Source organism: Sander vitreus, chromosome 13, assembly GCF_031162955.1.
Source record: "Sander vitreus isolate 19-12246 chromosome 13, sanVit1, whole genome shotgun sequence".
Classification (NCBI taxonomy): Eukaryota; Metazoa; Chordata; class Actinopteri; order Perciformes; family Percidae; genus Sander; species Sander vitreus.
In genome coordinates this window covers 16,586,727-16,600,706 of record NC_135867.1, presented here as the reverse complement: position 1 = coordinate 16,600,706, position 13,980 = coordinate 16,586,727, and the positions used below count along the sequence as shown (strand labels likewise).

The window sequence follows — 13,980 nt, the reverse complement described above, 5'->3', positions numbered from 1 at the left end:
GTGTCATATTGTATATATTGAATATGTATTGATGAGTAATATTCAACCTTTGCACTGAATTTATTGCTCTCTCCAGCTTTCATCTCATCACAACATCTCCCTCACTTATTAGGTGGTCTACAAGAATAATGAGTTTAGACTGGAGCTGTCACGACTGGCTGAACAGCGAGACCCAAAGATCAGTATCCATGGTGACCTGATATTCAGCTGCGAGGATGTGGAAGCCCTGGAGCCGGTCACTTTTGACACACCGTCTGCCTACTTGACATTGCCCAGGTGGAACACAAAGAAGACAGGCGCCATATCTTTTGACTTCCGCACCACAGAGCCCATCGGCCTGCTGCTGTTCAGCCATGGCAGTCTGCAGGGCGTACAGCCCGACAGGAAGCCCAGGGCTGACTTCTTCGCCATGGAGCTGCTAGATGGATTTCTCTACCTGGTCATGGATATGGGCTCTGGCAGCATCAAAATGAAAGCCAGTAACAAGAGGCTTGATGATGGCGAGTGGTGCCATGTGGACTTCCAGAGGAGCGGGCGCAACGGTAAGAAAATTGTGTATTTGTGAAGGCAGGGGAAGCCTTCTGTCTGCTTCTGTTACTGTGTTTCTCCAGTTTTAGCTGTGGAGCAGAAAAGGTTCCAAGCTGTGAAACCGCCATATGCCAGCATGGATCCAGTCAAATCGGCACACTCTTGCTTTTTATTCACTGCAGTGACACTTGCATGCATATTAGGTTTTAATTGCAATGATATTTTCAGTTGCTATAATCCATGTATGACATTTAGACATCTGTGTTAACCTATTTCACAAGTGGCCAATTATACAGTCACCCACCTCAAATTGAGCCGTATTAGTACAATCCAAATGTCTGCCTTATTAGTAGAAGCCAAAATACACTTAGTTCCTTCTATTTCTTACTACACATTTCTATAAATACATATCCTTTCCTTTTCAAGCAGGGTAATATGTCCATCTTCACTTTTCTAGAGCAAGTTTTAGTTTTAGCTCCTGCTTTTGCTCACAAAAAAAAACTCCCAAGGAGTGGCAGTACAGTTTCTTAATCCACACTCTTTAAAAACAAGCAGAGACTAAAGCCCACTTCCTCAACCTCACAGTTTGTTCTCACTTCTCATGTAGCATAACCCACACACACACCTGTCTTCATTTTCAACAAAAACATTGTGTAAGTACAAATTGACTCACTGCCCGCCCTACAGGCTTCATCTCGGTGAACAGCCAGAGCATCCCCTTTTCTGCTAATGAAGGCAGTGAAATCCTTGACCTAGACGGGGATATGTATCTTGGAGGTTTACCTGAGGATCGCCAAGCACTCATGCTCCCCCCTGAGGTATGGAGCGCCTCCCTCAGCCTTGGCTACGTGGGCTGTGTGAGGGACCTTTTCATTGACGGACAGAGCCGTAACCTGTGGAGGCTGGCAGAGGTTCAGAGCGCCACAGGTGTCAGCAGTTTCTGCACCAGAGAGACTCATGTCAGGTGTGCAAGAGACACATGTGCCAACGGTGGACACTGCAGAGAAGGCTGGAACCGCCACATTTGTGACTGCAACGGTACCGGCTACCTAGGTCCCAGCTGTGAGAAGGGTAAGAGTTTCTGAAACGGATGGTAGTGGATGGGAAGGATAAGTAATTTTAAAATGCTGCTGCAAAGCTTTTAAAACCAGTATTTTATTTATGAACTTAGTTGTGTAGTGGCTGGAATGTGCCTGCACAGATGGAAAAAAAATGTAGATACAAAGAAAATGTATTCATCTAGCCTTAATGCTCTAGCCTGCCAAACAATAATAATTAAATTTACAATTGCAGTATGATATTTATTTTTTATTTAATGCATAGTAAATTAGTTTCCTACAGTATAGTGATTTATTAATGAATTGTCATTATCATGAGGTTGCCAGTGCTATGGGTGGTTCATTAGAAATGCAGTGCTGGCTCTGCAGAGTGATTCGGCCTGAATCACTCATTTAACATGCAGATGGTTTTTGCCACAGAGAGGCCAAATTACACAGATCTATTGGCAGCTAATAGCATGAGAGATATATGAAAATCCCCCTTGTATTGCACTGTGATGGGTATAAATCCTTCAGAAATTTGATTTCTGCTGCTGTAATCTCACCGCTGTCTTCGCATGCTCCAGGCTTTTTCTGCCATCTGGTGCGACTGATGAAAACTGCAATCTAAAATTATATCATGCCGTATCTCAGATAAGCTTAAATTCAGGCTTCATTCCATAAATGCCACACAAATTTAGTGTCGTGATTTCCTCTGGGGTTCAATGTCTGCTAACGCTTCCTCTTTCTGAAATCCATAGAGGCCACCATGGTGAGCTATGATGGCAGCATGTATCTCAAGGTGGTGCTGCCAAGGACACTACACACAGAAGCCGAGGATGTGTCCCTCCGCTTCATGTCCCAGAGGGCCTTTGGCCTGCTGATGGCCACCACCTCTCAGCAGTCAGCGGACACCCTGCGTCTGGAGCTGGACGGAGGCAGAGTGAAACTCACTGTGAACCTGGGTAATGCTGCTGCGGCAAATGCGAGCAGATAATACCAGTTGATCTTTTAGGGCGTGTCACTTAGCTAGAGTTCTCATGATATTAGTTTTGTCTCAGACTCTCCCATATCCATCTTCATACACAATAACTACAGTTGCTTAAAAAGATAAGCACATCAAGAAATATGTGGTGGTTGTGTCAGATTTATTCAGTGTAGTTATATATATACAAACTTACAAACTCAACCCACATTCAAAAACAGAATAAAAAAAAGAAAGAAAAAAGCTAGACTAGCCAAAGATAAATACAATGATGTGTCAGCCTATATCATAAAAAAAGCATATGGCTAAGGATACCAGACTGGGTGTCATGCAGTAGGGACCTTAGCTAACTAACAGGAGAGTTAAGGTGTCTAATAATTGGGCCCCAGGTACTCTCAAACTTTTCATGAAAACCATGTGTGTTGCTTTGAAGCCTCTCAAGATGTATCTCTGAGACTCCCTAAACCATCTGGAGAAACAAGAAGTGCTGGTAGCCTTCCATTCCTTGGGGATTATCCTCTTTGTTACTAGCATACCAAACATAAGGATCTGCTGTACAGTATGTGGCAGTGCAAGATAAGCTTTGGAACAACAGAACAAGCAATTAGTGCATCAGGTTCAATCTGTTTACTATGGACATTGTGTTTATATAGAAGCCTATTGGTCTTAACTATACACCACAGTTATTAACTACTTGGCTACCAGGACACCCCAAAATATATTTTTTTGTACAGTAAGAGAATTATCACCATATTGTATCAAAATATAATATAGTAGAAAACTGAACAACAGATGTGAAACATATAAAGAATGCTATATCTAAATTAAAAAAAAACATGTTGAAGAAGTCATTTTTTAATATAAAAAGCTATGAAAAAACTCAAGGGGTTTAATGCCTTTTTAAGCAACTATAGGTGTGTATGTATATTTTGCCTTTCTCTCTCTCTCTCTCTCTCTCTCTCTCTCTCTATCTCGCTCTTTGTCTCTTCCTCACTCCCTCCTTCTGTCTCTTCTCAGTTCATCCAGGGGTCAGGTCCCATCTGACCGTCTCGGCTCTTTCAGCCCTTCAATGGCTTGTCTGCAGTTCAAGGAGAAGGCAGTCAGAGACCAGACCCGTCATTACGCTGAGATATTACCACTTAGATTGCTCACACCGTAGATGTGACCATCGTAGTAGTTCCCTCCCCTCACATTTACTGGCCTGTCCAGTTTAGAGTCGCTTCGCTGAACAGAGGGTGCCAGTGATGGACACACACTCACACACGCATACACACCTGCAGTAGAAAGTCACTCTGGTCTCTGGCTGTCTGTATCCACTGCTCTGTGGTGGTTGACAGCTTGAGAGCACTCCTCAGCAGCCACATGACTTACACCAATATATTCATGTACAGTTGGATGAATTGGTTTAATTATTCAGAACATGCAAATTATGAGTGGATGAATCCATTTTGAGGCTGAACGTGAATATTGCAGATGGATTTAGAAGGCATTAGCTATTGTAGACCTGAGAAAATGTTAGCAAAGCATCACAATTGTGCTGGTGTCATTATTTTCACGGTGTAAGGTTCATTGTGGCTGCAGGTTGTGCAAATCGCCCTTTTCCTCTGTATTTAACTTGGAACAAATAGTGCCATGGATACTGGATCATTTCAGTTAACAGCACTTTGAGTTCAAGAGTGAAGACGGATCAAGGTTTGGGCTTTTGAGTAGAGGTGCATTGGTACAAGACATTAAAATACAGATTCATGACCTTCTCAATAGTATTCAGTGAAATAAATCAATCCCATTAGTGTCTGCATCACTTATGAATGCATGTAGATTGTCCTAAACAGAAATAATATAAGAGGCTTTACATCTAAAAAAAAAAAAAAAAAAAAAAAACTGAGGTGATTAGATATAACAGGAAACTACATTAATGCAAATTCTTCATAATCCCAGTAATTGCTCTAATTTAGGTACTGTTCAGTAGCCACTCTCACCCGTTCTTTGAAGTAAATTCATTATGCTCCTTTGGGTGATAAGCTTTAAGATGCTTTATTTGGTTTCACGTGTTGAAATCTTGTTCACCTGTTCCATTTTTGTTATCTGTTTTGAACAATTTTCCTCGGAGCGGAGCATGTCTGCTGTATTACTCCAAAGCACCCATCAGTAAAACTATCAGTCGCGGTATCTGAAACAGTCAAATTCCTTTGTAGACGCCTGAATTTAAGCAGCCGCATCCAAGCCAATAACGACACTAAAAATAATAGGTTACTGGTGCACGCCCACTTTTACGGTCAATAAAACTGTTATTGATCCCAACTTTGATCTGGTCTATTGTACTTCCAGCAGTGCCAGACACATGCTGAGCTTTTCCTTTCACTCACTGGTCCTTTTTCTGATGTTATGTACACTACAGGGAGGAAAGTGGCGGTTTAGACTCTCGAGGCTGTCCCCGGATGGTGGGCTCTGAAAAGCACTGAACTGTCTGCAGAATGTACCTTGAAGGATGTGAAATATTCTCCTCTTTTGTGCTGTTCTTTTTTCTTTTAATCTCACCATCTCACTCTCTCTCTCACCAGATTGTATCAGGATAGACTGTAATCTCAGTAAGTGTCTCCTATGATTATTTACTGTACCATGATTTAGAGAACATGCACTGTGGTGTAATCATATGCCTCTTGCTCTATTCCCTTATGAAACACAATTCCCCTTATTTATTGTTGCCGTTATGCTACTCAAAAGCATCATTACAAAGATAAGAACAGAAGACTTCACTCTGCTGGTTAAATATAATTAGATCATTTTTCTCTACACTCATGCAATCCACTTTTGTAGTTACAATTTAAACAACACATTTTCTTAATAATCACTGGTGTAGTGGTTGTTAATAAGGTGGGTGTACTAATAAGTAGATGGGTAAGTTATGGAGGAGGAAGTGGGTATACTCTCCTATATATTCCATGGCTTTTTGGCTGGAAAAAGAGGTGGGTATAACCCGTATACCTGCGTATACCCTGCACCACACTACTGGTAATAGTCTTGTAATGTAGCTAGATTTGACATGAAGTAGCCTGCTGTTGTGCTGCCATTGAGTCTGCCATTGATTTGCTTGTGACTAATTTGCTCACATAGCTGATTGGGCACAGTTCAAGTACAATCAACAATTATTTGCAGTGAGAAAAGCAGCACTCAGTCTCAATTTAAAGGGGGAAAATTAGATGTTATTACTACATAATCACACTGCAGTGGCAGAGCTGAGATTGATTTAAAGGTTAGCCTGATATCTGATCAATAGATTTAATATGAAACATGAAAAATGTTTTTGCCTAAATTTTGAGACATGTTCGAGAGAGGACAGTTTGTTGCGGACTTCCCATTTGAGAAGAGTACATGTAGTGGAACATATATTCTTTATCTAAATTAAATCAACAGATGTCAGTTTTTTATGGCAGAATTTGAATACAGTAAGTGTCTGAGTCTAACTACTCAGTCATACATCAAAAGACACTTGCTATTTTACTTTGTGATACCACAAAGATTTTAATTGTAAGAGGCATCCTGGACCATATGTGCTACGTATAAATGCATGATAACCAAGCTGGATAAATGTACTGTATAAAATGTCTAAAATCCTTCAACATGAGAAATTACTTTTTAAAAAATTACTGAGAACATGACAGCAAATCATCAAATACATTTTCATGAGTCATGGGGTATTTAAATAAGTGCAAATAATTCCATTAATTAAAAGGCAGATACATGCCAAAGGCAGATCTTGCTCTGTATCAACAGAATTGTTTTTTTTTTAGTATTTTATACTCTGTGTAATGCAGTGGTACTCTAGGGTTGTTTGGTGATGTTTGAATTTATGATTTAGATTGTTGCTCACACCTGATAGTGAGAGACAGGCAATTTAAGTTTTGGTTCAGACTACAGCAGTGGGAGAAAGAGATAAAAGCTATTGGCAGTGGAGAGGTGAATGGCTCTCTGATATAGATCATCCATTACAGAGGAGGCTTATGAATGCTTATAAAAGTTATCACTATAATCGAGTGCCGGCTGAAAGCTTGTTTCCACCCCTCATATATGAATAATTCCTGGATTCTCTGAAATAAAACGTTTAACTGTTAATGTTCAATTTCTCAATGATTTGCAGCCTGAATAAAAGTTATTATATTGTATTTATGCTCACCTGAGATGAAAGGAGCCCATTGCAACAACTGTTTATGTACTCTCAAACATATTTTAACATTTAAGCATGTACAATAGAAAACTCAATAACCTGCAGCCTTTGCTGTAATTTTGTCTCATGCTGATCTATTGATCTAGTATGCTAATTTACTGGCTATAAAGCAAAGGGGGACACCGTTACTGTTACAACAGATTTACAACACATATGTGATCCTGAGCAACAGTCAACTATATAGAATGGATTACATTGTTTTTCTCTGATCGAGGTGAGTAGTGTGTGTGCATTCATGGGTGTGTGAATGGTCAGACAGGAGTGAGGTGTGCACTGTCTCTGTAAACCAGTCCCAATGACCCACCTGCAGGATTCATTACACTCAACTGAAAGTAAAATATGCAGATAAATAATTGTGTAAAACCCAAGAGAATATGTTGAACATGGCATATTAAAACAAGCTGTAAATCCTTAATTGACTTAGATATCTGCCCAAGAAAGTGCCCTCTCTGCCAGCAGATGGCATTGTACCATCATGCACGGTCCACAGAAAATATGTACCGTATGAGCATCTCTTTGTGTGCAAAAATAATCATCTCCCTGATCTATTATGCTGTATATATGCTACACCAGTGACCTCTGACGATCTTAATACTGCAGATGTGATGATGGATGGCTTGTTAATGGATTTTATGGTTGAAAATGGAGCCAAATTTTAAATTGCAGGATAATCTGCCTACATGATTTAAATGATCATCATTTAGTGAAGAATTGGGAAGAATTACTGTTACTGAAGAATTACTGTTAGATTCATTGTGAATTTTAAATATCCTGCTTTCAACTACCTTTAAAGATTGTCTTACATCTTAATTCAGATTTCTTAGGTGAGAGAGCTTGCCAGTGTAGCTTATTTCTGAAGGAATCAAAGAGACACCCCATCTGCAGCAGCTGCTTGGAAGCTGTCAGTGGGAGGGTAATAGTTATAAGAACCAATGTTGCCGCAATGCTCTTGATTAATTCTCTGGAATATGGAGAATAATGTTACACAACACGCTTTTGAAATGAGGCATTTGTCCTACAAAATTACAGAATTAACATAACATGCTTTGATTAACACGCACATCCTGCATTCAAAGTCTTGGATCGCTCATAATGCTAACCTGTATATCTGCTCCATGCCTTTGAAGTTATCCTTCTTTGAGAATATTAATCAAATAAAATTTTAACTGAGGATCAAACTGGACAAAATAGACCCTTTACATGTGCAGCTTGCTCTCGAGCCTCTGGAAGCTGAGCTTGTGAAGCGAAGGCACTTTGAAAGGAGCCCGCATTTCAAAGGATTTACAGTCAGATGTCCGTGTGAATACATATTATATTCCATCATTTTACTACCCTCTGCAGTGTTTGAGATAGATCACTATCACTTATATGAAACACAGGCTGCACATTCAGTTTTACTATGTGTGCTTTGTTTTTATTTACATGAGACATTCAACATTCTTTATGACCCCACTTTCAAATCAAATACTACGACAACAAATAATACGATTAGTTGTACAAAGGATAGTAAGTGTTTTGTGCTACGTCAATTTAGCATTGATACAACACATACATAGATATCCTCTTTTTGATTATGCACATTTTCCTTCCTTGTCAAAACCTGGAAACTACATGACGCACAATGCAACTCAACAGCCGACACTTTGGTCGGATTTGAGGTATGTTATGCTAGCAGCTGTAAATGTAGCCTCAAGCGGACACGAGGAGCGGGCTACAGAGATCTGGTCACTTCTTTATAATTCCACACCCCCAGATGTTCTTTTCTCCGTTCGTCCTCGGCAACCAATCGACACTGACTCAAGTGACATCACTTGAGGCAATTTATCAGACTTTGCATAGCTCCCTCTGGAGCCACAAAGGCTTTATGCAACCTTTTCACATAGAACATTAGTACTCGCCCAGACCTGTGAACAAACTTCAGGCACTGACATTAGATAGCAGGAAAGCTCCTCTCTGAGAAGCACAGATAAGATAAATATTCCCCACTATCTCTTTTTCATTACAGCAAATCTTGTCAGTACCTCTGTTTTCATGGTGGAGATTTACAAGATAAACATTTCTATTTTGTGTTGGACATGACTCCAGCGAGTGGTTTGTTTTTCATTATCCAAGTAAATCAGTCAAATAAAGAGGGAGCAGGATTTGATGCAATTGATCCGTCTGGTTTGTGAAGTCGATATACAGCAGGTGGATGGTGGTATCATGCGGTGTGCTGGAAAGACACTTGATATGCAGCCCTGGACAAAGTCTCCAGTCACCATTTTTATTTCCCTCAGGATGAAACAGTGCAGTGTTCAGAAACCAGTTGATGTTTTCCATTTATTGCCCTCTGCCTGTCCCCTGTAATTCTCCTACCCTGAGCTCAATTAGACAGACAAACCCCTAAAGGCACAGTCAGCTTAGGCATGGCCAATTAGTTTCCCAAGCGATGTCAGAACTCCTTTGAACTGCCGTGTCGGCCTGTTGCATAGGCACTGATTCGGGATGACGGTGCTGCAGTTGCAAGCTTCTGCACTGTGACCTATTTTGAAACGAGCGAAAAAAGGCAAGGGATAGTGCAGAAATTAGATACCTACCCAGTAGACATCAATCGAATCACCCTATAAATAAAAAGCATGCATCATGCTTTCAGTACAGAAATAATTGTACACATGTCGACCATTCAACCTGCAGAATAAGAGCTACTACTGCAGTTTCTTTGTGTCATTCCCTCCCTCTTCCGCTGTGTATCGAGTGAGTGCAAAGTATTGGTTGCAGGTGAATGTTGACGGCTGCATGTGTGTGAGTGGTTCTGCCATTTAATGAATGCATGCACCCTAAGTAGAGAGAGCTTCATGTGGATTGGGTGTATACTGAGCTGGTGGTATGATTGTCACTTGACGATTTCCTCCTCTTAGGCAAGGGACCAGAGGTACTCCTGGTAGGCGAGAAACTGAATGACAATGAGTGGCACACAGTGAAGGTGTTGCGGCGTGGGAAGAATTTGCAGCTCTCTGTGGACAATGTGACAGTGGAAGGTATATAGTAGGAATACAAGAGCTTTATTCTTGCTTAAAAGAGTGAAGATATTGAAAGGCATTTGAAATCTAAACTGCGTGTTTTTATTCCTTAGGCCACATGAAGGGCGCCCATACCCGCCTGGAATTCAGTAACATTGAGACAGGGGTCATGACAGAGCGGCGTTTCATCTCTGTGATGCCTTCCAACTTCATTGGCCATCTGCAAGCTCTCTCCTTCAACGGAATGCTCTATCTGGACCAGTGCAAGAACGGAGACATCTCTTACTGCGAGCTGAATGCTCGATTCGGCATGAGGCACATTGTGGCCAATCCTGTAACTTTTCTAGCGCAAGCCAGCTACTTGGCCTTCTCCACCTTGCAGGCCTACGCCTCCATGCACCTTTTCTTTCAGTTCAAGACCACCAGTCCTGATGGCCTGATACTTTTCAACTCTGGAGATGGTAGTGACTTCATCGTGGTGGAGCTGGTCAAAGGGTAAGTGCTGCAGTTTTTGGACTGAGCTGTAATCTACATAGAGGCTTGTGCTGAGGAAAGATAGAAGGGGCTATTTGGGACAGGAACAAATCCACTTCCGGGATTGTTCCGTTGCCGTTGGAAATTTTGCCGTATGTCCTTCTTTTCGGCCAGATGTCCGTTACCTTCTGCTTTCTTTGTGTTGGAATTTTAAACTCCGGTGGATTTATGAGGACTATGGTTAACTGCTCCTCAGATCTCTGCAGGGTAAATCCAGACAGCTAGCTAGACTATCCGTCCAATCTGAGTTTCCTGTTGCACGACTAAAACAACTTTTGAACCTACATGTTCCACCAAAACAAGTTCCTTCCCGAGGCTATTTTGCAGAGGCATCGTGGCTCCAGACCTTACTCTGCAGCACTGTGGAGGAAGGTCTGGCAATGTGAGACTATGCAAAGCTGAAGGCATATAAATAGTGCTTTTTATACTTTTCTTCTTTTCTTGGGCTAAAAATTACTTAATCATTCAATCCATCAGCCTGTAGCAGTGTAGAGACACACAAAATAGCTTTAAAAGCATTTGTTCATCACAAATAACTGTGTCAAAGTGAGAGAAGCAGTTCCAGGAAGCATGAGCGCCAAAAAATAGCTGCCATTACCACAGTAATACAGGTGTTATTCTCGAACTCAGACCTACTCAAAATCATTTGGCAACAAATATGTTCGGAATGTTTTATTCATAGTAGATAATTTCTGTGACAGAGAGAGTAGCAGAGAAATGTTGTAAAAAGAGAGCAAGCAAAGCAACAATTGGTGTTTCCCACTGTCAAACCTTGCACATACAATATCCCAGTAAGCAATTAGTCAGCAGGATGCCTTGTTCAGTGTTGGAGCCTGCACCAGAAGCTTGCACAGACAACACAGACGAAAAATGGCTTCCAACACTTCTGTCATTGTTTTCAGGCTGCTCAATGTTTAGTGTGAAGCAGCTTTGTCATGGATGTTGCTTATAACTTTGATTCAAACAAGTTTAGTTTTTGCTCATCAAATATAATTTTCAACATGATGATATGCCTTAAGCCTTGCCGCATGTGTTTACGTTCATTCACTGTTATTTACATGTACATCAACAAAGAATATTTCTGACTTTGAGCCTCCACAGTGGTTATATTACAAAACAGATTAAGAGACAGAAGCACACACAGCTGGATGGCTAGAAAAGTTTTAAAAATGCTACACTATAATCACATAACAGTCTGTGGTATGTGGAGAAATTATATTACATACAAAAATACTGAATGTAAACATCTGCATTGTCCTGTAGGTACATTCATTATGTTTTTGACTTGGGAAATGGGCCGTCGCTAATGAAAGGAAACTCTGACAAGCCACTTAATGACAACCAGTGGCACAATGTGGTGATCTCCCGTGACAACAACAATGTGCACATCCTAAAGATTGATTCACACACTGTCACCCAACACGCCAATGGAGCCCGCAACCTGGATTTAAAAGGTAACTTACCTGAACATTCATAAGTATTTTATGAAAGGACACAATGAATACTTGCTAACACAGAGCATTCAGTGTTCATGTTCGTTCTGTAAGATTTTACATTGTGAACCAATCATACTCCAACTCTAAAATTTGCATTTATATTATTAATAATAATAATAATAAAACAATACTATAATAATAATAATAATAAAACAATAATATACTGTATATCACTACTTTTTTATTTTTTGAAGGGGATGATTACAATATTTTATGATTAAATATGTTTTTTTAGGATAAATCTTAATATTCATTTTTTTTTTTGTTCTAATATTACTCTAACAAGAATGCAGACTGTCATGTAACTGTAAGGTTCAAGCAACTGTCTTTAAATTCCACGTTTAGCTTGCACCAACAACTACAGTTGAGAAATGGGCAACAATTGATAGCTCTGAAAATGGTGGACCAGGTGTTAGGAGTCTTGTTTTCTGAAGCCAAAAAACTGAAATTGATGTTGACATTGTCAGACATGTTTAAATTCAATTATATGTTTATTATTGAGGCCACTGGGCTACATTATATTACGTATTAATATAAATTGTTTAATGTTTGTCCTTCATATACATGAGGGGGGGGAGAATATTAGAAACACCTCTGAATATAATGCAGTCAGGTCCCCCACCAACCATGACCTCAATGCTAAAACACATACTTGATTGAACACCTTGATGACAGTCAACACAAACTGAACATTATATGCATCTTAAAAGTAAACTTTGTAGCAAAACAGTTGTTTTGGATTGCATTTGATTTACAGATACATACCAAGATACTAAATAATACAGGGTATACTGTATGCTCATGTTTGCACTCTACCCTTTACCATGTGCATTGTCTGTGGAGCCAGCCTATATTTCAGAACATACACCATCACATACTTGGTTGTGACCAACTCCTGTATCTAACAGGGGAGTTGTACATCGGTGGTGTTGGAAAGGGCATGTACAGCAGCCTGCCCAGGTTAATAGCATCCCGGGAAGGATACCAGGGCTGCCTGGCATCCGTGGACTTGAATGGAAGACTCCCTGACCTGCTGGCTGATGCCCTTCACAAGGTGGGAGAAGTGGGGCACGGCTGTGGAGGTGAGGCCAGGAACACACTGGGAAGTATGAATCATTCCTGTAATTTGATTTCCTTGTATTGGAGCAGAGTGAAATTGAAGGAAATCCAAGTGACTGCTCACTGAAAACTAATTACACCAAATGTGTGATGGTATTAAACCGCTTTGTTGAATGCTCCATTACAATTGGCCAGTGAACACATTCTGTGGTTTTATCATTTCTGATTATACATGCTAATATGTAATACTATCACTATGTAGTCAAGTCCAGCTGTTTTTGTTGAGTTCTAATCAAACAAGAAAGCAGTCAGTAAAGTACAGAGTAATGCCAAGACTTAATCATATCATATAATCTCCCCAGTCAGCCATTGCTTTTACAGGAAACATTAGACAGGTTATTATTACAGAGTAGTTATGTAAGTATACCCAAAGTTTGGCTTGAAGGTGAAACTTGGGTAAAGGTCACAGAGTCTCCAAAATCAATATATGTCTTCCTCTTTGGAGCATGACTGAGCAAAGTCAGCTTTACGCCAATATGAGTTATCGGTAAGGAGATTTGATGAGATGGTTTTTGCCCGATAGTGGGCTTAGTGTCTCCAAAATGTACTAACTAAATTATAAATCCTTCTCTTGAGGCTTGAGTGAAGTTAGTGAGTTTGGTTTTAAGGGAACACAGTGTCAGATCAGCAGGCAAACTGTTCCATTCTTTAGGTGCATAAATATTGAATGCCATCTCACCGGCCTTTTAAAGTGCTCTTTTTAAAGTGAGTTTTTCTTTTTTTTTTTCTTTTTTTAGATGAAGTGGTCACAGTGAAATAAACAGACAGAGTCAATCACATTACCTCTGATATTTTAGGTGGTGGAGGTAATTGGTAACCAGTAAACAGTTGCATGATGCAATAGCTGGTTAAACAGCTGTCTTAATTCCCTTGTTTTAAATCATTATGGTTGTCTTGCTGAACCTCTTTACATTGGAAGTATGTATACATGTACAAGTAATACAATCACTTCACATTAATATTTCTGTCAAAAGATGACTTATTGTGCAGTAATGTCTGGTCCACCATTACATATTAATTCCCTTTGCATAGTCATAAAGATGCATAAATAAAGTGG

The 13,980-nt window shown here is 40.1% G+C and overlaps 1 protein-coding gene across 1 annotated transcript in view; it reads left to right on the top strand.

Moving 5' to 3' along the window:
- Positions 1-13,980, top strand: part of nrxn2a (neurexin 2a) — a 129,497-nt gene that overhangs the window by 53,632 nt on the left and 61,885 nt on the right. Inside the window, exons 6-13 of the mRNA XM_078266310.1 lie at positions 113-542; positions 1,216-1,599; positions 2,327-2,530; positions 5,112-5,138; positions 9,673-9,792; positions 9,888-10,269; positions 11,572-11,762; positions 12,713-12,886. Coding sequence (XP_078122436.1) covers positions 113-542; positions 1,216-1,599; positions 2,327-2,530; positions 5,112-5,138; positions 9,673-9,792; positions 9,888-10,269; positions 11,572-11,762; positions 12,713-12,886 — 1,912 coding nt within the window. The remainder of the gene's footprint in view (positions 1-112; positions 543-1,215; positions 1,600-2,326; positions 2,531-5,111; positions 5,139-9,672; positions 9,793-9,887; positions 10,270-11,571; positions 11,763-12,712; positions 12,887-13,980) is intronic.